At 44.8% G+C, this 25,721-nt stretch overlaps 1 protein-coding gene across 13 annotated transcripts in view; it reads left to right on the top strand.

The window, feature by feature from the left end:
• LOC140898491 (rap1 GTPase-activating protein 1-like) overlaps window positions 1–25,721 on the top strand; it is a 63,522-nt gene that overhangs the window by 27,483 nt on the left and 10,318 nt on the right. For 12 of the 13 annotated variants that reach the window (XR_012155003.1, XM_073312330.1, XM_073312359.1 and 9 more), the window contains 8 exons: window positions 2,042–2,113; window positions 3,541–3,627; window positions 5,632–5,766; window positions 7,586–7,735; window positions 10,594–10,697; window positions 12,539–12,655; window positions 13,030–13,156; window positions 17,952–18,054. Coding sequence is in view for 12 of the 13 variants with exons in the window: in XM_073312330.1 (XP_073168431.1) it covers window positions 2,042–2,113; window positions 3,541–3,627; window positions 5,632–5,766; window positions 7,586–7,735; window positions 10,594–10,697; window positions 12,539–12,655; window positions 13,030–13,156; window positions 17,952–18,054 (895 nt within the window). In the remaining variant the exon portion in view is untranslated. The remainder of the gene's footprint in view (window positions 1–2,041; window positions 2,114–3,540; window positions 3,628–5,631; window positions 5,767–7,585; window positions 7,736–10,593; window positions 10,698–12,538; window positions 12,656–13,029; window positions 13,157–17,951; window positions 18,055–25,721) is intronic. The other variant, XM_073312312.1, reaches the window with a different exon arrangement.

Below are 25,721 nucleotides of genomic sequence, written 5' to 3'. Positions count from 1 at the left end.
GAGCCAGGTTAGGTGGCAGAGCAGGCCATATGGGCTGCTGGGGGCTCACAGGGCCACATGGGGATGGGGGAGGGAGGCTCCAGGCAGGGCCACATAGGGAGGCAGGGGGGGTACTGAAGATGCTGTGCCTAGGGGTGTTTCCGGCCTAGGGGTAAATCCAGCCCTGGATCCACGGCCACCACTCTGGGCTCTGGCTGACCCTTCCATGTTGTGCAAGGCACGCTCATAGTGGCCACATTCTCAGGCTGTTCCCTGCGCAGTCGAGCTCATACATGCCATTGCATGCACAGCCCATACCGTTCCTTCTCCAATCTTTTATATTTGGTACCGGTGCAACCGCTGCTGGAATACTGTGTCTAGTGCTGGTGCCTTCAATTCTCAAAGGCTGTTGATACATTGGAGAGGGCTCAGAGAAGAGCCATGAGAATAGTCAAAGGATTGGAAAACCTGCTTTATAGAGATAGATTGAGCTCCTCAAGACTATTTAGTATAACAGAGAGAAGGTCAGGGCAGTCCCTACCCATATGCAAAGTACGCAGCTGCGTAGGGCACCAGGTGCCCTGCGTGCTGCTCCAGCTCCTGCCCCGCCTCTTCCCCATGGCCTCCGCCCCAGCCCTGCCCCCACTCCACCCCTTCCCCAAAGCCTCCGCTGAGTCCCGCCCCTGTTCCGCCCCAGCCCCGCCCCCACTCCCCTGAGGACTGCAGCAGGGCCAGGCCTGCACTCACCAGTGGCAGGAAGTGCAGCAACCTGACCCCAGCCATGCCACTGGTGAGTGCTGGGGAGTGGTTCCCCCCTGTCCCCCAAGCCAGCCTCGCCCTCCCAGCGGAGGCCTGCCCCCCCATACACACACACGGGGGTGCTGTGTATGGCGCAGAATAGCTAGAGACGGCCCTAGAGAAGGTTAAGGGGTGATTTGATCACATTCTATAGGTACCTACATGGGGAACAGCAATTCAGTTAGAGGGTTCTTCAGTCTAGCAGAGAAAGGTCTAACAAAATCCAATGCCTAGAAGATAAAGCCAGACAAATTCATTTTGGAAATAAGATGCAAATTTTGAACAATTGTGGTAATTAACCATTGGAAGAACTTACCAGAGTTGTGGTGGATTCTCCGATGAAGTGAGCTGTAGCTCACGAAAGCTTATGCTCAGATAAATTTGTTAGTCTCTAAGGTGCCACAAGTACTCCTTTTCTTCCTGCTATGTCTGTGTGTAATACCTGGCGCTGCCACAGATTTCCTTTGTGATTTGAGTGAGTCGCTGCTGAATGTGTCTCCTTCAGTTCTCCATCTGTATAATGGGAATAAGAATAATGCTGCCCCATATTTCAAGGATACATTAATTTAATGATTGTAAGGTACTCAGCTATGGTAATGAAGGCCATATGTGTGTGTATGTATGTAAGAAAAATGCTATATAAACTGGGTATATGTTACGGTAGAACTCCTATGTTAGAAACTAATTGGAGATTGAGGAGTTCATTAAATTGAATATCTCAATACTGCAGCAGATACAGTGCATAAATTTCAGTCTGGTGCACTGCATCACTTTCTTTTTGTCCTTCAAACCACAGTAAAGTGATTTCCATTGCATTGAAGGCATCAGGATGTGAAGGGATGTTGACTTGTTCTTCATTGACATCACTTTTGTTACATAATATTCTTTTCCTCCCATTGGGGAAAATGATTTGGATAAGTGGTTGTTCAGAAGACTGGTATTCGTAAAACTGAAGTTCTTCTGTGATATAATAATATATTATTTAGATATACACTTGGGATTTAGCTGGCATAGAACCATCTGCTGACTACACTACAGACTACATGCTGTGGAGAAGTATTGCCTTTGATTTATTTGAAATGTATCTACCCTTAATTAAATCAGGTGCCCCTTAGTTTTGTATTATGGGACTGATTCACGTCGCCTGATGTTTTCAGGGTCCATGACTTCTGTTTCCGCTCTTATACAAGCTCATCACTGTGAGAGGATGTGACGTTCTGGTTCTTGTTATGATGTTGAAGTGGTTTCTTCTGTATTGTTTTAGGTTTCAGTAACAGCTCGAGATGACGTCCCCTTCTTTGGACCCCCTCTCCCAAATCCAGCCATATTTAAAGAGGTTTGTGTCTCTGAGTCCGCTAAGCAAACGATGCAGGGATCAGGTGTGTGGTTTACACACCCTATGACGGGTTGGATTACAGAAACCCCCTTGGGGTTGCCAACTAATGTGCCAAGACTACTTCTGCCCCTGCTTTCCTGCCCTGTCAGCTTGGGACTCCAGAGCCCTGCCTGGTTTGAGCCAGATCGGCTAGCTTGCTGCAAACCCAGACCCAGGTCTGAACCATGTCCCCTAAGCTGTAGGCTTAATTGAAAGCAGCTTCAGAAGTGTTCCTGTCTTTAACATTCAGTGTTCCTGTCTTTAACATCCAACTCCCAATGAATCTGTTTTACTCTGTATAGAGCTTATACAGGGTAAACTCATAAATTGTTCGCCCTCTAGAACACTGATAGAGAGGTATACACAGCTGTTTGCCCCCCCTCGACCCTCCCGGTATTAATACATACTCTGGGTTAATTAATAAGTAACAAGTGATTTTATTAAATACAGAAAGTAGGATTTAAGTGGTTCCAAGTAATAGCAGACAGAACAAAGTGAATCACCAAGCAAAATAAAACAAAACACGCAAGTCTATACCTAATACAGTAAGAACACTGAATACAGATAAAACCTCTCCTTCAGAGGCGTTCCAGTAAGCTTCCTTTTACAGACTAGCCTCCTTCTAGACTGGGTCCAGCAATTACTCACATCCCCTGTAGTTACTGTCCTTTGTTCCAGTTTCTTTCCAGTATCCTTGGGGATGGAGAGGCTATCTCTTGAGCCAGCTGAAGACACAATGGAGGAGTCTCCCAAGGGCTTAAATAGACTTTCTCTTGTGAGTGGAGACCCCCTCCTCTCTCCTATGCAAAGTCCAGCTCCAAGATGGAGTTTTGGAGTCACCTGGGCAAGTCACATGTCCATGCATGACTCAGTTTTTACAGGCAGCAGTCATTGCCCACATGCTATCTTGACTGTCTCCAGGAAGACTTCTTATGTGGATTGGAGCCTTCCAAGATCATTGTTCATTAAGTGTTCCTTGATTGGGCACTTAATTTGCACATTGCTTTCTCAAGAAGCTGACCAAATGCTTTATAAAGGCTACTTAAAAATCAAGCAAGTACACAGCCAATATTCATAACTTTGAATACAAAAATGATACATGCATACAAATAGGTTGAATAGATTCAGTAGAGCATAACCTTTACAGAGATATGTTACATGGCATATGTAGCATAAAACATATTCCAGTTATGTCATATATATACATTCATAAGCATATTTCCATAAAGCCTTATGGGGTGCATCATCACACACCCCTTCACCTCTAGGTTGCTGTTTCCAATTTGGTTCCAGGATTGGGTTGGATAACCCTGGGGGTTAAGGAAATGTATATCCAGAGCCTTTTCTAGGTTGCCATTTCCAATCTAGACTTCCTTTTTTTCCCACAGGGTTCAGAGTTTCGTGAATTCCTCTTGGCTAAACTAATCAATGCTGAGTACAGCTGCTATCGGGCTGAAAAGTTTGCCAAACTAGAGGTGGGTTTGTGTATGTGAGTGTTCGCATTAATATTTAATAAATGCAAAAAACTGTGTTAATGCCAGGTTAAGGCTGCACAATTAATGAAAGACATAGAAACTCTTAGGAAATTAAAGTCCCTTAAAAATAAAGTAAATTAAATGTTAAATCAGCCTTGTGGTGCTTCTTGTATGTTTTATTATCTATATCTATATTAAAGTACACATTTAACCCCTCCAAAACAAGAATAGAATATCTGGCGTACATGCAAAGTGGCTGCTACTAGAACCCTAGTGGTTACATTACTTGACTTTATACAGTGAAAGCCACCCAATCTTAATGTTGCATTCACTTAGGTTTTTGCATTTGATTCAGGGTAGATTGATTTAACTCAGCAAGTAAAAAATCTTGATTTAAATAATCAATTTTAATCTTGTTTTCCATTTATATTTTTAGTTATTTTCCTAAAGAAAGGTTTATTTGCACTGGTTGATAACCATTAAAGCATATTGATTTGCAACCAAATATAATTTTGACACTAAATTTGATACTTCTTTTTGCTAGTCAGGAGGATTCACTATATCTATACACATTTATTTAAGCAATTATATTGCTTAACCTGCATTTATTCAAATTCTTAATTTTTACATTTTTTTATTGTGTTAGAAGATGTGAATTATGCATTTCTTCATTTATTCGATTTTTGTGTGTGTGATTTGTGTGAAGCTGTATTTGGATGGAAATTGGAATATAGTTAAAACTACTTTAAAAAGTAAGATTATCAGAACATGTTTGCATTTAAATTCAACTGATTTATTAAACAAAGTAAGTATCCTCAGCAGTGAGTGAACTGTACTATTTTTTCTGGCAACATGTCCTTCAAGGCCTTAGAACTAGTAGGCCTCATCTTCACACCTAGTTTTTATTCATAGATTGGAAGAGGAAGACAAGCTTTCCCGCTTTTTAAACTCCTGGTCCATTTGTTAACTCTGAATGAACTAGTCATTGAACAGAACTAGCTGAATAAACTGAAATGAAGAAAATATTTGTGCTGTACCTGCAAAAGACTATCAGTAGCTAGCACTTCAACAAACTCTTGTTCCAGATGCTTAGCCAGTGTCTTCCACCAGTTCAGCAGTGATATTTTTTTAAACTTTGGCAGCAGACATGTACTGATTTAAGATTATATTTTGTAAATTTAGTTTAAATTATTTTAATAGATTGTAGTAAATTTAGGCCTTTAACATGGGTTGTCATAATTTCAGATAGGTTTATTTTTAAGAATAAAAATGTATTTAATTTAAAGAAAGAAAATATGATTTAAATGAAGAAACTTATTTATTTATTTTAAATAATCAGTTTTTATCCACCCTGATTTCATTTCCTAGGCTCTTCTGAGGAGGGACCGAGGGAAATGGTAAACAGAAGAAATGAAGAAAAAAGGCACCAAAAAATAGCTTAAGGAAGTTAGAGAAGGGTCCACATTTGGAAGAAATCATATTCCTCTTAACACTAGAGAAAGTGGGATGTATCAATTATATCTGAAACATAGAGTCCATTCTCTCTCTCCTTCTTTCTCAGTGCTTTGTCCTTTATTTTTTCTCAAAAAGAAAAGGAGTACTTGTGGCACCTTAGAGACTAACCAATTTATTTGAGCATGAGCTTTCGTGAGCTACAGCTCACTTCATCGGATGCATAAAGTGGAAAATACGGTGAGGAGATTTATATACACACAGACCATGAAAAAAATACACATTGTAAGGAGGTGGATCACCCTCCTTACAATGTGTATTTTTTTCATGGTCTGTGTGTATATAAATCTCCTCACCGTATTTTCCACTTTATGCATCCGATGAAGTGAGCTGTAGCTCACGAAAGCTCATGCTCAAATAAATTGGTTAGTCTCTAAGGTGCCACAAGTATTCCTTTTCTTTTTGCAAATACAGACTAACACGGCTGCTACTCTGAAACCTTTATTTTTTCTGTCATTCTATTCTGTCCCTTCTCTCTCTGCCCTGGTGTAGGAGCGAACTCGCAGTGCCCTCCTGGAGAGTCTTTTTGAGGAGTTGCAGCTCCGTAGCCGCAGCATGATGGGCCTGGTCTCTGGGGATGATGAGAAGATGGAGAATGGGGGTGGTGGCTTCTTTGAAAATTTCAAGGTGAGAGATCAAGAACTGCTGCAGCCTCTTAAACCTATCCCTCTTGCAAAGCCACCGCCACCCAGCTCAGTCCCAGTTCAGGATACATTAGCCCTGTTGGGCACATGTGCTTGGGGTGGCAGGGAGTGGGGGACAATATGGTTCCTTCTCAACAGCCACATTTTGCATTGTATTTTTACATACCTCACAAGGAGAAATGCAGCTTCTCCCTCTCCACTCAGGGGAGATGTAGCTTGGCACAGTACAGCATCCCATGCTGTTCCTAATGTGAGGTCTCTGGATGGGATGAAATGAAGCCCTACACCCCCTGGCCCTGGCTGGCATCTAGTAACAGGGAGGACCCAATTCCCCTGATGAGAAAAGAGATCAGGAACTTGCAGAAGGAAGTATGATGGGTTCGGGGGCCAGAGCCTTTTGTCCCCCAGCATCACACTGGCTCTATCTCCAGGACAGCAGCAGCAGCTGGGAAGGTCCCATCAGATGGTTGTTTCTAACAAAACTGTTGCTGTAGTATCTAGGTACTTTGGAATACTGAGATACATCTTTTTCCCTCTAAAAGCATGAGCTCTTTTTTGTATGATGTGGTGGTATCAGTGGCTAATCTCCAGGAACACAGGGTCAGGGTGATGTGAGGGAGGGAATGCGTATACCAGTGATGCTTAGACCTCAATGATTCAGAAGCCAAATTAGTGATCAACATTACCCAAAAGAGCCACAATTGTGTGACTTCATTGTTTCATTTACTTTCTCTCTTTATATATATACTATTCTCACAGCAAAATGACTGACCAAGTATTCTACAATAAAAAGCATCCTGATTGATTGATTAGTAACTTAGCTCGGTTAATAATTAAATCACAGTATTTTAATATCATGTGCTGCAAAGAGCTGCAGGAGACACATTGAAGAGAAACTTGCAGCTCCTGAGCTTCAGTCTAAGTATCACTGGCCTACTCAAACAGGAGGGAATGAGTGTGCTGATTCTCACTCCACTGCCTGCCTCTCTCTTCCTTTCTTCCTGCACCATGTGTGGTACATGCCTAGTGGGACAGACAGAGATATCTCAGGTACCAGCACCTCACTTGGCACTTCAGCCCCCTTGGTTGGCAGCTCTCATCAGAGTTGCTGGGGACAAAATAGGAGCCAACTCCCCACTCACCTGTACAGGTGATTGGTGCAGGTCAGGACTGAGGCCCAGGGGTAGGGTGTGTGTGAGTGAGTAGCTTACTGCCCTTGCAGCATCTGTTCAGTGGATAAATAGAAAATTTCAGAATCTGTCCAGCACCTTTCGGCATATACTCCAAAATCTGCTTCTCTGGCCTCTGGCATCACTGTGTTCAGATAGCCTTTTAAGGGGCTGGAGAAGAGGGAGCGGGCCTGGGAAGTGGTTTTTTCAGAGTACTCTAGTTTCAGTGGGGCAACTTCTCTCTCATGGCCATTGCATAGGCCTGCATGGGACTGAGCCCTCCAGCCTTACATGAGGTTTTGGTCCCTTTTCTTGCACTGAGTATGACTGTGTGAGGTAATGCTGGCTTTTTGGGAAAGTTGTAGTGTTGGTGGGGAATCTCTTTATCTCCTGCAGGAGGACGGGGGAGACTGCGAGCAGAGGGAACAATCTTTCACTGACCCAGGGGCACATAGACAAGATGGAACCAAACAGGCCTTTCCCATGGGTAATTTTTGGGCTGCTGAGCTCTAGTGATAAGGGAGGATATCTCTGGTACTGGTGTCTGTCCTCACCTGTACTCCCCACCGTGGTGATCTTCATACTGTCCTTTATGTGTGTCTGTGTCTCTCTGTCTGTCTCTCTGCCTTCCAGCGGGTGATCCGAGGCCGCAGCCAGAGCCTGGATACCATGGGGATAGCCATGAGGAAACAGCAGCAGCCAGCAACCCCACCCAGCTGCCCAGCTACTGCCGGCCTTGCTCTCAACCAGAGTGTCGCCGAGGGCACCAAGGCTATTGCTGCGGTAAGGTACTGGGAGGAAGTGCCACTGGAAGGGGCCCAGCATGTCTCTGATCCTCCATGATTCACCCACACATTTTGTCCCTCTACCCCTATTAGTGTGTCCCTCTGTGAATCTTTTATGTTTGTATCACTCCATTTCTGTCTCTGAGTATCTGACTGGGTGTTTCTTTGTGCATCTCTCTCTTGTGCTGAGTCTGTGTCTCTGTTCTGTCTTCATTTATGTCCCTGGGTCCCATTCATCTACACACTGGATCTGAGCTTGGCACAGGGCTTGAGAGGAAGGGCAGAGGTGGCTTGGCATCACCCTTGTGCCTCCTTTATTTTGGGCTAGCTGTGGATCTGCGTGCTGCCCTAACTGAAAAAAGACCATACACCTTGATTTTTACCAAGACAGTCCCAGTTTTTCCAGAACAGTTTTCCCAGCACTGAGAAATTCAGCATGCTGGAAATGTTCGCGTTTCACTTCATCAATCAAATGTTAATTTTTTAATAACTACAAAATGTATGTTTCAGTCATATTGCTATGCTGAGTAGAATTCACTTGTCAGGAACAACAGTTCAGTGGAACAAGCACTCAGTGGGATGAACAGTATTTGGTTTTGGCAGTGCCTGTGATCATCTAACTTTTCTCTCACTCCAGTCTTTTGCTTGATGTGACTGTTAAGGACACTTAGAATCATAGAATATCAGGGTTGGAAGGGACCCCAGAAGGTCATCTAGTCCAACCCCCTGCTCGAAGCAGGACCAATTCCCAGTTAAATCATCCCAGCCAGGGCTTTGTCAAGCCTGACCTTAAAAACCTCTAAGGAAGGAGATTCTACCACCTCCCTAGGTAACGCATTCCAGTGTTTCACCACCCTCTTAGTGAAAAAGTTTTTCCTAATATCCAATCTAAACCTCCCCCACTGCAACTTGAGACCATTACTCCTCGTTCTGTCATCTGCTACCATTGAGAACAGTCTAGAGCCATCCTCTTTGGAACCCCCTTTCAGGTAGTTGAAAGCAGCTATCAAATCCCCCCTCATTCTTCTCTTCTGCAGGCTAAACAATCCCAGCTCCCTCAGCCTCTCCTCATAAGTCATGTGTTCTAGACCCCTAATAATTTTTGTTGCCCTTCACTGGACTCTCTCCAGTTTATCCACATCCTTCTTGTAGTGTGGGGCCCAAAACTGGACACAGTACTCCAGATGAGGCCTCACCAATGTCGAATAGAGGGGGACGATCACGTCCCTCGATCTGCTCGCTATGCCCCTACTTATACATCCCAAAATGCCATTGGCCTTCTTGGCAACAAGGGCACACTGCTGACTCATATCCAGCTTCTCGTCCACTGTCACCCCTAGGTCCTTTTCCGCAGAACTGCTGCCTAGCCATTCGGTCCCTAGTCTGTAGCGGTGCATTGGATTCTTCCATCCTAAGTGCAGGACCCTGCACTTATCCTTATTGAACCTCATCAGATTTCTTTTGGCCCAATCCTCCAATTTGGTTGGTGTTGCATTATAAACTCATTCAGAGCACTACATTCCAGGAGAAATGCTCCATTCTGAGAAATATGCCCATGTCACTGACAGAAGTAACACCTACTTGTATAAGAAAAAGTGCACTCATGTCTTCTGTATGAATATTTCATGCCTTTAGAAAATGTTGCTACAAAAGTGTCCTGGTTTCTGATTCTGAAAATATGGTTATCCTAGCTAACTCACACCTGGCTGCCTAAGGCTTCTGCACTGGGGCTCCGCAGGGCTGGTGTAGTGCCAAAACCACCAGCTCTATGTCAACCAGGGAGGTCCCTTTCTTTGGGGAATTGCTGCCCTGGGGACAGATGTAGCTTTACAGATCCTTTATGCCTGCACTAAGGAGCCATAGAATAGTGATGAGCTGGGCCCTTCCCCTCTCTCTCTGAGTCTGTATTTCTCTTTGTTTCTTTGTGTCTCCTTTCAATCTGAGTTTATGCCTCTCTTCCAAACTCTTTCTGTGTCTCTCTTGATGACATTGTAACTCTCTGCCTGTCCGTCTCACTTTCCATTTCTCTCACTCTGTCTCCTGTCTCTCTGTATCTCATTCTGCCTGTCTGTTTTTCTTCCTCTCTGTCTCTCTCAGCATCTGTGTTCAGGGCCGGATTAACTCTCCTGTGGGCCTGGGGCTATTAGATTTTGTGGGGGCCCTGTATACAAGTCTTTTTCGTGGGAGGGAGTTTGGGGCAGGAGGGGGCTGGGGCAGGGGATTGGCTGGAATGATTTAGTTGGGGATTGGTCCTGCTTTGAGCAGGGGGTCAGACTAGATGACCTCCTGAGGTCCCTTCCAACCCGGATATTCTATGATTGGGGTGCAGGAGGAGATGCAGGATCTGGAAGGGAGTTTGGTTTCAGGAGAGGGATTCTGATCTGTGGCAGGAGATTCGGATGGAGGAGGGGGGGTGAGGTGTAGGCGCCGGCTGGGAGGCGCTTACCACAGGCAGCTTCCAGCTGGTGGTGCAGCAGGGCTCAGGCAGCCTGCCTGAGCGCCCTGCTGCGCCGTGGGACTTTTAGCAGCCCGGAGTTGGAGATCGCTGCCTGTGATTTATTTTTGCGGGGTCCCCCTTGAGCCAGGGCCATGGGCTGCAGCCCCTAAAGCCTCTGCCTGTATTGAACCCTCACTTCCTCCCCTCTCTTTCTCACTGACAGCTTGTAGGAGTTCTTCCTTCACATTCTGGTTCCTTGGGGGCTCTGGGCAGCACTATTACATATCAGAGATGATGCAAACAGAGGGTCTGGGATCCAGGCTGCACACTCCCTCTCCCCCTCCTCCAGTACCCCATTGCTTTGTCTCTCACACTCCCCTCCTTCCTTCCTATCACTTCCTTACTCTCCTTCTCTCTAGTCCTTTGCCCTGCCTGGGAGGAGCCCATCACGCACCCGAGGCAGCCACTTCCACGGGCGTCGCAGCAGTGCCATTGGCATTGAGAACATCCAGGAGGAGAAGAGGTAAGAGCTGTGGGAATGAGTGGGGAGCAGTGAGATGAAGGGTGCTGGGGCAGGGGAAGAGAGAGGAGAGGTGGGAGGAACTGGGACCCAGAGGAGATGGAGGATGGTGAAGGCTGGGGGAGGCAAGAAAAGGGAAGATGGAGAGGTGGGATCAAAGGAACAGGAAGGGGAGCAGACTTCAGAAGAAAATAGGCCTGGGACCCAGGGGAACTGAGAGGAGGTAGGAAGGGAAAGAAGTCGGGGAGGGGTAGACAAGGGAAATGGGAGGGAGGCAGGACCAGAGTGAAGGGGAGAAGAGATGGGAACAGGAGTGTAGTAGACAGGACCTTCATCAAACAGAGTAGAAGATGATCCAGGATTCCTGCCTGTCCTGTTCCATCCCCACTGTGACAAAAACAGTTCTGCTGTGCGCATGTGAGAGGAGAGTGGAAAAAAATACATTTTTTCCATTTTTTTTAGAGAGTAACTAAATCTTGTGAATTTTAAAAGAAATAATTGTGAGAGTTTTCTTAACATGCTATAATCAAAATGGCTGAGGTTTGAGACTTGCAGACTATCACAGGAGTAGCATTCACAGAGGAGCAGAGCACAGCCTTCGTCCAGGGCTTGATGTAGCTGAGTTATGAGCATTTGAAAATTGCACATTGAGTAGTAGAGGTTATTTTGTTAAACTCTTACTGGGCCCCAAAAGGGGTGCTGTGCATTAGGGGTTCAGTGTATGCCAGATCCAAAGCCCAGTCCTTTGAACTGCTGTATACGCCACATGAAACCTTCCCAATTGTTCACGAAATCCAGGAATCTGTCAAAGGGCTCAGTGTAGAGAAGAGAACCCCCTCTCCCAGCATGCAGACAGCCATGACCGTCACCACGGGTAAAATCTGTGCCTGTGAAGTCTCTCCCCATGTCTCTTTCTCTTGCCCTTTCTTAAGAGAGACACTGACAGACTTATTTGTGTTTAAAATGATGTATTTTTTTAGAACAAAAAATTATATAGAGGCAAGTTCTCATTAACAATGTATCTAAAATAAAAAACTGTCACAACACTCGCACTTTTTCTGGCTTACCTTTAACGACAATTTTACATCTCGTATAAATACATTCCTCAGCCCAGCCCTTTGTGTTACTCACCTCCCTGCCCTCTTCAAGGATGTTTAAAGATTTCCTGCAAAGGTGGAAAAATGGGTCTGTTCCCTTATCTTCTTCTTTATAATACAGAAAGAAGGTGTTGGGTTTCTTTAGATTTTCTTCTGCTTGTTTTCATCTCAGATATATCAGGAATGCGAAGCCCGCTCTTCCCTGCATTTGCTGGTTGACTCTTGAGATGAAGACTAGGAGTTTTCTCAGCTCCTAATTGAAGGGGCTGCACTGCAGAATAATTCACACAGAGATTTCCTCACAAATATATTAGTTAAATAGGTGTCAGCAAAAACACAAGTTTGATACAGTCTGAAAGAAAAACCACTGCTGCTCTCAGTTAGTCAAATGTCACCTCCTTAGCATGTTTGACACTATAAATATACTACATCTCCAGTCAACTGTAGAGTCTTCCAGGTTAGATAAGATCTGAATTTCTAGTGGGATGGGGCTGGGGGGAGCAAGTTGAGAAGAAATTTTAAAAACTCAAACCCTTTCAGGCCTTTATGATAAAAATAAAAGAAGCATAAAAAGGCCCAGTCCTGATATGTTCTTCCTTTGTAGACCACTTAAGAAAATTGCTGTGTTCCAGCACCTTGTACCTGTGTCCCCCATAGAAATCCCTCTCTGTATTTCCCCTTGTAGGAAGCATTAGGTAACACAGTGGTAATTCATGTCTCATGTAGCTAGTTTTCCTTTCACTCCAGTAGGGATGTTGCTGACAGAATCCAGAAGGTGCTGGAGAGTCCAGGACCCTTTTTTGACCTGAAGTCTGATGGCTCCTCCAGTCCCAGTTCCCCAGAGTTCCCAAACAGGAAGAGCAAGTGAGTTGAAAATGGTCTTTCTGTTCAGGAGAAACTCTTGGTATCCCTGGGGAAGGCTTCAGCATGGCAGGTTTCTCACTTTTTGTCCCCTCACATAGGTATCTTGACTGCAAAGAATGTGGTCGCTAGTGATTAGAGCCAGCGAACGGGAGTTAGTTCTGCCAGGTTCTATTCCTGGCTCTGATACTGACCATGGATGAGTGACTTCCCCTCTCTGGATGATCCCCCCGCATCAATATGGATGATTACAATAAAGCTGCCTCACAGGGACTTGTAAGGCTTTGTTAATGTCTGCAAAGCACTGGAAGGGTCTTGGGTGGATGGTGCAAAATGAGATCTGCAATGATGGTGATAACTTTGGACTTGGATTTCAGAACCCTCTCCAATCAAACATCGGGATATTGTGTGATGCAGCCACTCTCACGCTCCTCATCCAATGTGAGTAGCTGCTGTAGTGGAGTGAGGGAAAATGAAACATCTGAGGAAGAGGAGAATGAGACGGTGAGTGTAGGATTTATAAGCCCTAAAATACAGAGATTCCCTCCCCCTCACACTCTGGGTCACCCCCTTCTCCTGCTTACCCCTAACACCAGCTATGTCCTGAGGCCTAATAGGTCTACCCCAGTTGCGAGCCTAACTATGGGCAAGAGGATAAAAGTTTGTAAAGTATTACAGTAATCTATAACAATGAATGCTGATAGGAAAAGCTGGAAAAGGAACAAAGACTGAATTAGTCTGAATGAAAAGACCTAGTGTTATAACTCAAGGACTATATTAAGCTCATGCCTGGAAAACAAAGTGGGGGACTGGAAATCAATGGACCAAATTAGTGTATCAAAAATTAGGCCTAATTGGTGGGCAAAATAATCATAGAATAAAAGTATAGAAGTGTAGGACTGGAAGGGACCTCAGTAGGTCATCTAGTCCAGTCCCCTGCACTCAAGTCAGGACTGAGTAATAACTAGACCATTCCTGAGAGACGTTTGTCTAACATGTTCTGAAAAACCTCCAGTGATGGTGTGATGTTCCCCTGTGTTATCTGGACCGGTGATCTGCTAGGTCACTCCAATCCTTGACTCTAGGATCCAGCCTTACCCTGCTCTGCTGTGAGAACCCCCACTCCCAGGCTGGTCATGCACAGCCTCTAGCATGTAAGCTACATGAGTGAGCACTTTTGGCCAGCTGCTGCTTGGATTGTGCAATCGAATGACACTAGCCAATATCTCCGGTCCCAGACACAACCCTAGGAACCTCCGTCTTGCAGTGTCCAGTTGTGTCCAGTTCTTCAATTTAACAAAGAAATTGATATGTACCAGGCTTGTTATCCCAAGGGGAGTCTCTGACATGCTTCAAACCAAATGCACTGGTTCAGGTAGAATAAACAAACAAATGTATTAACTACAAAAGATAGATTTTTCAGTGATTAAAAGTCAAAGCACAACAAGGGGGAGGGATAGCTCAGTGGTTTGAGCTTTGGCCTGCTAAACCCAGGGTTGTAAGTTCAATCCTTGAGGAGGCCATTTAGGGATATGGGGCAAAAATTGGGGATTGGTCCTGCTTTGAGCAGGGGGTTAGACTAGATGACCTCCTGTGGTCCCTTCCAACCCTGATATTCTATGATTAAGTCAGATTTGGTCAAATGAAATAAAGGCAAAATGCATTCTAAGCTGATCTTAACACTTTCAATGCCCTTACAAACTTAGATGCTTCTCACCACAGGCTGACTGGTTGCCCTTCAGCCAGGCTCTCCCCTTTGATCAGTGCTTCAGTCGCTTGGTGGTGGTGTCTGTAGATGGAGGTGGAAGAGAGAGAGAGCATGGCAAACGTCTCTCCCTTTTATCATGTCCTTTCTTCCCTCTTGGCTTTGCCCTCCCCCTTCAGAGTCAGGTGAGCATTACCTCATCTTAGTCCCAAACTGACCAAGGGAAGGGGAGTGACTCACTCGAGAGTCCAACAGATCCATTGTTGCTGCCTAGGCCAGTGTCCTTTGTTCCTGTGAGGCTGGGCTGGGTTTCTCCCATACATGCCCTGATGAGGTGTGAACTGCCCCTCTGCTCCTGGAGAGTTTTGCCTGGGCTTGTTTTAAGCCATGAGGTCATATTTTCAGACTCGTAACTATATACATGAAATTACAACCTATAACATTACTATAACAACAATGCTCAGTGCATCATGAGCCTTCCGAAGACACCTGAGATGACAAACTTTGCATTGGATACCACACAATCATATTACAAGGATGAATATGGGGGTGCAAGGTGTTCCCCTGAGGTACAGAGCATCACAGACGGAGATTCCACAACTTCCCCAGGCAATTTAATCCAGTGCTCAACTACCCTGACAGTTAAGAAGTTTTTCCTAATGTCCAACCTAAACCTCCCTTGCTGCAATTTAAGCCCATTGCTTCTTGTCCTATCCTCAGAGGTTAAGAAGAACAATTTTTCACCCATCTCCTTTTATGTATTTGAAAACTGTTATCCCCTCCACCAGTCTTCTTCAGACTAAACAAACCCAATTTTTTCAATCTTCTGTCATAGGTCATGTTTTCTAGACGTTTCATAATTTTTGTTGCTCTCCTCTGGACTTTCTCCAATTTGTCCACATCTTTCCTGAAATGTGGCTCCCAAAACTGGACACAATACTCCAGCTGAGGCCTTATCAGCGCAGAGTAAAACGGAAGAATTACTTCTCGTGTCTTGCTTACAACACTCCTGCTGATACCTCCCAGAAAGATGTTTGCTTTTTTTCCAACAGTGTTACACTCTTGACTCATATTTAGCTTGTGGTCCACTATTGACCCCCAGATCCCTTTCCGCAGTACTCCTTCCTAGGCAGTCATTTCCCATTTTGCTCCTTCCTAATTGGAGTACTTTGCATTTGTCCTCATTGAATTTCATCCTATTTACTTCAGACCATTTCTCCAGTTTTTCCAGGTCATTTTGAATTTGAATCCTATCCTCCAAAGCACTTGCAACCCCTCCCAGCTTGGTACCACCTGCAAGGTTTATAAGTATACTCTCTATGCCATTATCTAAATCATTGATGAAGATATTGAATGGAACCAGAGCCAGGACTGATCCCTGCAGGACCCCACTCAATATGCCATTACAGCTTGATTGTGAACCACTGATATCTACTCTCTGGGAATGGTTTTCCAATCAGTTATGCACCCACCTTTTGTAGCTCCACCTAGGTTGTATTTCCCTAAGTTTATGAGAAGGTCATGTGAGACAGTATTAGAAGCCTTATTAAATTCAAGATATACCAGATCTGCCACTTCCTCCCATTCACCAAGGCTTATTACTCTGTCAAAGAAACTATTCAGTTGGTCTGACATGATTTGTTCTTGACAAATCAATGGTGACTGTTACTTATTACCTTCTTATATTCTAGGTGTTTGCAAATTGATTGGTTGATTATTTGCTCCATTTTCTTTCCTGGTACTGAAGTTAAGCTAACTGTTCTGTAATTCCCTGGGTTGTCCTTATTTCCCTTTTTATAGATTGGCACTGTATTTGCCTTCTTCCAGTCCTCTGGAATCTCTCCAGTCTTCCATGAGTTTTCAAAGATAATTGCTAATGGCTCAGTTATCTCCTCAGTCAACTCCTTGAGCATTCTAGGATGTATTTCATCAGGCCCTGTCGACTTGAAGACATCTAACTTGTCTAAGTAATTTTTAACTTGTACTTTTCCTATTTTACATAAGAACATAAAAACAATCATACTGGCTCAGACCAATGGTCCATCTAGCCCATTATCCTGTCTTCCACCAGTGGCCAATGCCAGGTGGGATTCAGAGGGAGTGAACAGAATAGGCATTCACTGAGTGATCCATCCCCTATTACACACTCCCAGCTTCTGGCAAACAGAAGCTAGGGACTCAGAGGCTAGCTGCAGATCCTACCTCATTTTCACTAGCTTTCACTATGTTAGACATCTGATCACTACTAACCTTTTTGGTGAAAACTGAGACAAAAGTCATTTAGCACTTCTGCCAGTTCCACATTTTTTGTTATTGTCTTTTCCCCGCTCACTGAGTAATCAGCCTACCCTGTCCTTGGTCTTCCTCTTGCTTCTAATGTATTTGGAGAATGTTTCATGAGGGGATGAGTGATTCCACCTAGCAATTCCTCTTGGGATCCTCCAAAAGACTTTTAGGGGAAAATTAGAAGATGGTGGCTGAATGAAAGAACAGAATACAAGAAGAAGCAAGCTTCACCATCCTGGCTGTCACCCCCACCATCTCTTGGGACGCTGGGAATCACCATGACACTGCTGGGCCTTTGTCATCCTGATCCTGAGAGATGTCCTGATGAGACTATGTCAGAGAGAGGGACCCAGATGACCCTGCCACCTCCATCAGCTAAATGCCAGCCATCACCTGGGATAGGAGACTTTGTCTCCCTTTCTCCCTCCGCCCAGCGGCATCCTTTGTTTTCCCTACCTTATTTATTTTCTTTCTATCTCTCGCCTTCTGTTTAATAACAGTCTGGCTTAGCTGGCCAAGACTGCATTTTTTATTTATTTATTTATTTTTGCAACACTGCTGTAAGCCTACTGCCAGGAAGGTAGAAAAAAGCAATGTCTTAAACGGCTCAGTGCTGGTACAAGTTTGCCAGGTCTCAGATTGGGTGATCAGCCCATGTGCTGTGTTTCTCCATCAGCAAGATTGCAAATGAGAGTCAGCACCAGAAATAGAAGCATTTTCTATCTTTTCTGTTCCCTTTTATGTGTGTCTATGTTTTGTTTTCAAGAAAACTGGATCAGATTTTAGAGGCAGCTCCAGCTCCTCTCACCTAACTTCTCTTTTCCCCACAAAGGACAGGTATTAACCTTTTTAATACCATCTAATATTGCCAGTTGGGGGCGTTCCTTCTAATAACTCTCTCCAGTGAAAGGGAAAGGGAACAAGAGATGTTATTAAAATGAAAGCCTGTGTAAAACTTTACATTTCAAATGCTTTGACTATTTTTCCTTCTTTTCTGTATCTTTAATAAAAGGTTAAAAGATTTGTAATGGTATGTTTGCCATGTTACTAAGCAGGCTGAGGTCTCTGTATACCAAACCCCGAACTGTTTAATGTTGGACAGTGACATGTTAACAGTGACTTTTGGGGCCCATATATTCCATCAAAATTAATACAACTGTTCCCCAAAAGATTCCCCTTCTCCCACACTCCAGTTGTGTCATCCCAAGAGATCCCACTTTATTTAAATTCTCCCTTCTTCTGGGTACACTGTGTCTGTCCATGTTTACAAAGTGTCTTCCTAAAATATCCCTTCTTTCCCCTCTCCAGGAGTTGATATGCTCTCTTGAGGGCCCTCAGAAGCGGGATTCCCTGGTTCAGAGTGTGTGGCTGGATGACAGCGTGGGCACACCCAGTAGTGCTAGCTCACCAGGTAAACTGTGCACCTACCTCCCTCTCTAGAACATGTGAGGGAGTGGAGAGGTAAAGAGACAGCAGCAGCACCTGTTCTCAGTACCCAGAATGGGAGGAGTGCAGGGAGGTGAAGTGGTGTAGCAAAGGGCTGGAGAGGAACACAAACTAGTGAGGGAGCGTAGAGAAGGGGGACAGGGAGATGTGAGGAGAGAGTTGAGAATGAGGGCACTTAGGATGTTCACAGTATAAATGCTTTGATACATATGGGAGTGGGGAGATGGCGGGGGGGACTTTTAGGTAAATCCTGTGGACAGCATGTGTGTGTGTGTATACATATATACACACACACACACTATATACACATACACACAGAGACAGATTATAGACAGGGCTAGCAGACCTGTCTGCTATTATGGTTGCCTGCCACTTCCCATTATAAGACCCTGTTTTCATTTGCTTATAACTTTGTCAGACTTTAACTGTTTGGGCTGAAATTGCCGATGCTGGGTGTCTGCCTCAGGCTGATTTTGAGGGGGGAGGGGAAAGGGGGGAAAATTCAGTGAAATTGGTTTAGCTGTTTCTAGCAATTAGATTACCTTTTTTTCCCATGTTAAAAAAAAATCATGAGACTTTTCTCAGAACAGCTCTCATGCCCCCATGGTTTGGAGCAGGCAGGGATTAAAATTTGGAGCAGGAGGGTGACAGGGATGTGACTTTCGCTATCCCTGTGAAAATCCAACCAAACTTGGCCAGATTAAAAGCCTTTGAAAAATCACACATGCTCAACACAGACTTGCTAGAGCTAAACAACTAAAATCTCTGAAGAGTCCATTGTCACTGAGCATACTGCATCCCCTCCTAGCACTGACCAGCAAATGCATGTGCCATCCCCACAGAGTGACTGAGCATGTTCTGTCCCCTCTCATCTTCACACATGACAGGACTGCACCTGTGCCACCTCCATGGAGCAATTCAGCATATTCCAACCCAGGGCTACAGGAGCTCAGACTGACTTCCCCTGTTGTTGATGCTTCCAGCTGCTCCAGACTGGGGTGGAGCTGGGCAGGGGCACTGGAACTGAGAGCAGGGAGCCCGTTTCTCCTGTTCTGTCAGTGACACTGCACCCCCTTCCTGACAGACACCCAGGCAGAATGGAAAAGGAAGCCATTTTATTAGAATGCAGAGGGGCCAAGAACTGGATGGGGGGATGGAAAAGAGAATATTGGGACAAGGAGTCTAGTGAGACTGGGACTGCAGGGGGAGGGAAACTGACTGTGAGTGGCAGGGGCCAGGTTGGGCATAGAGACTGGGACAAGGAGCTAGGGAGGGCCTGGGTGGGGAACATGAGATGGGATAAGAAGCTTAGGGAGGGAGACTAGGACTGGAAGCCAGTTTGCTGGGGAGTGGGGGGAGGCGGAGGGAAGGATGAGAGGGACAAATTGTATGAGGGGTTGGGAGGGGAAGACTAGGACTGGCTGAGCAAGGTGACTGGGATGAGAAGCCTGAAGAATGGAGACTGGGCCTGGGGAATGGAACCAGATAGAGTCTCTGCAGTAACAGGAGTTTCCCTCCCTGCAGGGCTATATATCAGGCTGACATTGATATTAAGTTAGGGTATGGAGCCAGACCTCAGGATTTCCAGAGCAGCAGCAGTGTCCCCCTCTCATTATATCCCATGTTCCCCTGGCAATGGTGATATGTTGGGTGGCACTCAGGTCCCTGCCTTGAGTGGTCTGATCTTATTGGGAGTAGTGGGGAAGAGATGATGTGTGGCAGGAGAACAGACTTGTACAGGGACTGATGTTCCGGAACAAGGAGGCGCAGGAGAACCTGAGAAATTAGAGCTCTTAGTGATCTATTACAACTACTCCGATTTGAGAAGTAGGTCAGCAATTCAGTGTGTACAACTCTGAAACTCCACGGTGTCAGCTCATACTAAGATGGTGTAAACCAGTTTTTGTAGGATTCAGTTCATGTAAAGCCCCAGAGAATATTAACTCTGCCCTCTAGTGATGCCATGCAGCAACCATACAATTAAGATGGATGCCTAGCTGAGTTTGAGATCCCACATTAGACTAAACCAACTTTTGGAGCCAGTTTTTTCCGTATTGTTTCCTCTCATTTCTCCCTATAGGGCAGAGTTAAGGTTGTTTGGGAGTCCTAATTTAGCATGCTCAGACCTTAACATGTCCGCATGTCTTTGAAGTTTAACTTGAACTCTGAACCTGCTGGGGACAAAATGCTTGTTTTGGAGATCATTACATCATCTCTATAATATTTTTTCACCCTAAAATGCTGCTCTGATCTCTCAACCCTTACTCCATTGTAATTCAATGATTGTCTGGGAAATATACAACATAAACTAGGGACTTCCACCCGATCCCAGTCAGTGCAGAGTCCATAAGAGGAAAAGGGAAGTAACATTTTACTGAAAAACAAGGCAGAGATTTCCAGTGCAATAACAAACAAGCAGATTGGTGCCCCAAAGGGATGAAGGGGGGAGAAGCAGCTCCAAATGCCAATTTCATGGTAGGGTGGTTTTTTTTTGTTTTGTTTAATTCTTCTCCTCTGCCCTGAAGTTCAGCAGGTAGGAGGGGTGGTGGGTAGTTCCAGCAGCAACATGGGGAATAGGAGTAATTAACAGCTACCACAACAGCACATTCCCCTCAGCAGCCAGCTAGGAACCCACATATTACGTTCAGTGATGGAGTCAGGCTGCAGGGTCTCCAGAGCAGTGGAACCAGGCAGCAGCATCTCTCCTATACTGCAGTATGACAAGAGGTGAATTCTGGGGGAGGAGCTTCAGATTTTCCACAGCAGCAAAGCGTCCCTTTCTGCCAGGCTAGACAGTACTCGCAAGGCTATATCCAGAATCAGAGTCTTCACAGCAGCAGTATGCAGTCTGTGCCTGCAGGGCTTCAGAGGAACCCATTAACAATGTCCATCGTAGGGGTGGAGCCAGGCCCAGCAGCAGAAGAGTGTTCTTGGCTGCAAGCCTATAGATCAACTTTTTTATAGATGTTATTTGTGGGATGGAGGCAGGCACCAGAGTCTCTGCAGCAGCAACAGTTTCCTTCCCCGTAGGGCTATATAGGTGCCTGGCATTGCTGTTGAACTTGGGGATGGGGGTAGGCCCAGGATTTCTGCTGCAGCAGCAGCAGTAAAAGAAGCAGCCTCAGCATATCCCTCTCATCCGGTCCCTGTAGCCCCCTGGCAATGGTGATACCCTGACTCCCTATCTTAAGTGGCCCCGTGTTATCATCAGCAGTGGGGAAGGGGAGATGATGTGAGGTGACAGGAGACGAGGCTCACAAAGGCTCTGATATTCCGGCACAGGAGAACCTGAGGATGCTGGTGTTGAAACCCTGGAAGAAGAGGAGTCTCCAGCAGGGATTGTTGTTAGTACAGGGGAAGGAAGGAGCCACTTTTCAGGGCTGCTGTTAGTGGTGGAGCAGGAAAGAAGCCAGATAGAGGGGCTTGGTGTGAGGAAGGAGTCACAGAGCTGGGCTGGTCTCAGGGGATGAACTGAAGAAATAGACACTGAGGGGGCTGGTGTGAGGGACACGTGGAGAAGGAGCCACCTTAGAGGGCTATTAGTGGAAAGGGCCAGCAAAAGAGTAAGGGACAGAGGTGGGGATTAGCACAGCGGGGCCTGGTGTTTGGGGCGAGGGAAGAGATTCTGGTCTTTAATATCTCCACCCCTTGGGAGCTCTCTGTGGTTTGGGAAGGCCATCAGGAAGCCAAGCCCTAACTCCATGGAATGGTGGGATGGCTGCCCTCAGACTTGGTATCAGGCATCACAAAAGTGTGAACCCTCTTGGCACCTGATGGTGGCAGGGCTTTCACTGTGCCTCCATGGCAGTTGTACAGGGGCAGGTCTCTAAAGCATCCAAACTGGCCCAGGTGACAGGAGGCATCTCCCTGCCACACCCTGAGTACATCAACACTGCCTCTGCACAAGTGGCAGGGAGTAGGGGCCCAGGAAGAGGGATTGGAAACTGGTGGGATTTCTGCACCCGCAGGGAGAGACAGACACAAATGGGGACTGAGGAACCAGGGTAAGTTCTGATTAACCTACTTCACTTTTGTAGTGAATTTTGTTGTGTGAGCAGTAGGTGTATTGTGTAGGCAGTAAAAGCACCAGCGCCCTGTGGTTAGATGTGATCCCACCTCGTCCACAGGCCTTGTGGTATTTATGGACAGTCCAGGACTCCTGGACAGTACCCCACTCCTCCTTGCTTCCAGAAAGGGAGTGAATAGGATCAACAGTTTCATCCAGCCAGGTCACCTCCTCCTAGCTGGCCTCTATCCTTGCCTCACAGAACTTGGTCCCATCTAACCATACAGCCTTTTTATTAAACTGCTTCAGACTCCTCACTTCTCTCCCCTCCCCTCCTTTACACCCTGCTGCCTCATCACATTCACTTTGGTCCCATCCTAGAGCTGAGCCAGAGCCATGAAGTTCAGATCCAAACCACACCTGAATATGAGGATGTCCAGGCCCATCTCTGTCCAATCCTCTCACTTGGGAAAACCTCTGTCACCCCATATCTCCTTCCGCCAACAAGAGCCAGGCTCTCTTGCTTACCTGCTCCCCTGTCAGCCCGTATAGCAGGGGAGTGGAAGCTGGTTGACTCCCTGGACATCTCTGTTTGTGTAAGAGACCCTGGAGATAAATCTCTCAGAGGCTGGTGGATCATGCCCCAACATTTGCAGTCAGGATTAGACACTCCATAGTTAATGGTAATGTTCAGCTCCAGACTTTCCTTGAGATTTCCCTCCTGCTGGCTGTGGGTGGGTGGCTATACCTAACAATTGCATGCTAAGGGGCCAGTGATCTAGTACCACTTCATAGCTCATCCGTGGACTTAAAGGCAGCTCCTGACCTTGCTCCCCTAGTTAGCAACGGTTTGTCAAAAAGATAGAGAACAGGAAAGCCGGTGTGAAAGTGCAGAAGGGAATGCAGATTTGTAGCTCGGTTGCTGCCCTGCACCATGGGAGATCCAAGCTTAAAATGGGAAAACCCTGCAGACGTTATCACAGCCAAATGATAATAAAAATGAAAGCTCAAGAAGCAGGATAGAAATGGTCCCTGGGGGTAGACTGTTGATTGCAGACTCCATTTAAAACAGAAAAGGGTCTGTGATGTCATCACACCCAACAGTCTGAGTCTTGTCACAGCAATGCAGAAAGGAAGGGTCTGTGGGATGGATTGAGCCCTTTGGGGATGGACGGGGCCTTTCCTAGAGATGCTGGAGGGGTTTGAGATGGAATGTAATGAGATTGGGAGTAAATAAAAGTGGGGAAGTGTTTTCCTTTTCCTAGGGAGTGTGGGGAAAAAACTGGGGCAAGGATATTTAGATTTATGCAAGTGATAAAAACAGCACATGGTGCTCTTGACGGAATGTAAAAAATACATCACAAAAATACCCTGAGTGCAGCAGTACAATTTAATATTCCCAGACAAAATGACATTAAAATAAAGATAAGGTTGCAAGCACAAATTAGTAATTCAGCATACTCTATGTTACAGGGGTGATGTATTTATGCCAAAACTGAGCACTATGGTACTGAAATGTGGTGGGATGATTCCCATAATTGGAATGTTAAAATCAATGGTTATAACCTATTTAGGAATGTTTAAGTGGGCAAAAGGAGGAGTGGCAGTCTGTCAAAAATGGCATTATTTGTTTCCGATTCACTGATACCTCAGAAGAAAGTGATCTTGAGTGCTTATGGATCAATGTCCTAACTGGTAAAGCATGAGATTGAGAATTAGTTGGTATCTGCTATAGATGACCAAATCACAATAAAGAACAGGAAGATTGGTTCCTTATACACCAATGTATAATGTGTAGGAGGAAAAAAGTCTGCGTGATAATCGGGGATTTCAATTTGAGTGACATATGCTGTGGGTCTCATACTGCCAATACTAAAATATCCTGGAATTTCTAGGTATTATAGATGACAATTTCCTAACTTAAAAAGTGTTGCATCCAACCCAGGGGAGTTCTATATTAGATCTCCTTTTGAGAGATAATGAAGAATTGATCACAAAACTAAAAATGAACAGTAACTTAGGTACAAGTGATCATGACTTAATCATATTTAGATTATGCAAACAGAGTAAAGTCCAGACCAGTGCTGTATATATTTGGTGCTTTAAGATGGCTGATTTGACAAAGCAGAAAACAATTATGAGAGAAACAGCTGGGAGAAATAATGCAATCAGAAATGTGAATGATAATTTGGGAATTGTTTAAGAAGACCTTACTAGATACTCAAAAAGCCACAATCCAACAAACAAGGAAGAAGGCCATATTGGTTAAAAAACTGACATGGTTTAGAGGGGAAATGAAGGCAGCTGTTAAAAATATATATAACAAATGAAAGTAAGGGGAAGTTCACAGTAATGAATATAAACCAGAATCTAGCAAATATAGAAAATTGATAAGGGAAGCAAAGGGACACAAAGAGAAATCTATGGCCAGCAGAGTTAAGGACAACAACTTATAATGATTATTATCAATAATAATGCAAAAAAGGCAGAAGTGTTCAAAAATATTTGTTCTGTAGTTGGGGGGGAAGATGATGTAATCAGTCATAACAAATGATAATACTATTCACAGTCCATTAGTATCTCAGGAGGATATTAAACAGAGGCTACTAAAGTTGGATATAAAATCAACAGGTCCAGATAACTTTCATCCAAGAGTTTTAAAAGAGCTGGCCGAGGAGCTTGCTGAACTGTTAATGTTTATTTTCAATACATCTTGGAATACTGGGGAAGTTCCAGAAGACTGGAAGAACACTTAACATTGTGTCATTATTTAAAAAGGTTAAACGGGATGACTTCGGTGATTATAGGTCTGTCAGTCTGACAGTGATCCTAGACAAGATAATGGTGTGGCTGATAGAGGCCTCATAAAGAATTAAAGGAGGGTAATGTAATTAATGCCAATCAACATGGGTTATGGAAACAGATCCTGTCAACAAACTTGATAACTTTTATTTATAAGATTACAAGTTTGGTTGATAAATGTAATAGTGTTGCTGTAACAGACTTCTGTAAGCCATTTGACTTGCTACCACATGACATTTTGATTAAAAAAACTGGAAAAATATAAAATTAACCTGGCACACATTAAATGGAGTTAAAGCTGGCTAACTGATAGGTCTCAAAACATAATTGTAAATGGGGAATCATCATCGAACAGGTGTTTCTAGTGGAGTCCCACAGGGATTAGTTCTTGGCCCTATGCTATTTAACATTTTTATTCATGATTTGGAAGAAAACATTAAAATAATCACTGATAAAGTTTCACAAAAATTGGGGGAATGGAAAATTATGAAGGGAATAATGACACTCACTGACAGAGAGTGGTCTGGATCACTTAGTAAGCTGGGTGCAGGCAAACAGTATGTGTTTTAATATGGCTGAATGTAAATGTATACATCTAAAAACAAAGAATGTAGGCCATACTTATAGGATGGGGGACTCTATCCTGGGAAGCAGTGTCTCTGCAAAAGATTTGGGGGTGGGGTGGATAATCAGCTGAACATGAGCTCCCAGTGTGATGCTGTGGCCAAAAAGAGCTAATGCAATCCTGGGGATGTATAAAAAGGGGACAAATTGGAGAGAGCCCAGCAGAGGGCAACGAAAACGATTAGGGGGCTGGAGCACAT

This window comes from Lepidochelys kempii, chromosome 1, assembly GCF_965140265.1.
Source record: "Lepidochelys kempii isolate rLepKem1 chromosome 1, rLepKem1.hap2, whole genome shotgun sequence".
Taxonomy (NCBI): domain Eukaryota; kingdom Metazoa; phylum Chordata; order Testudines; family Cheloniidae; genus Lepidochelys; species Lepidochelys kempii.
The sequence above is the reverse complement of the archived record's forward strand: the minus strand, read 5'-3'. Positions and strand labels throughout refer to the sequence as shown.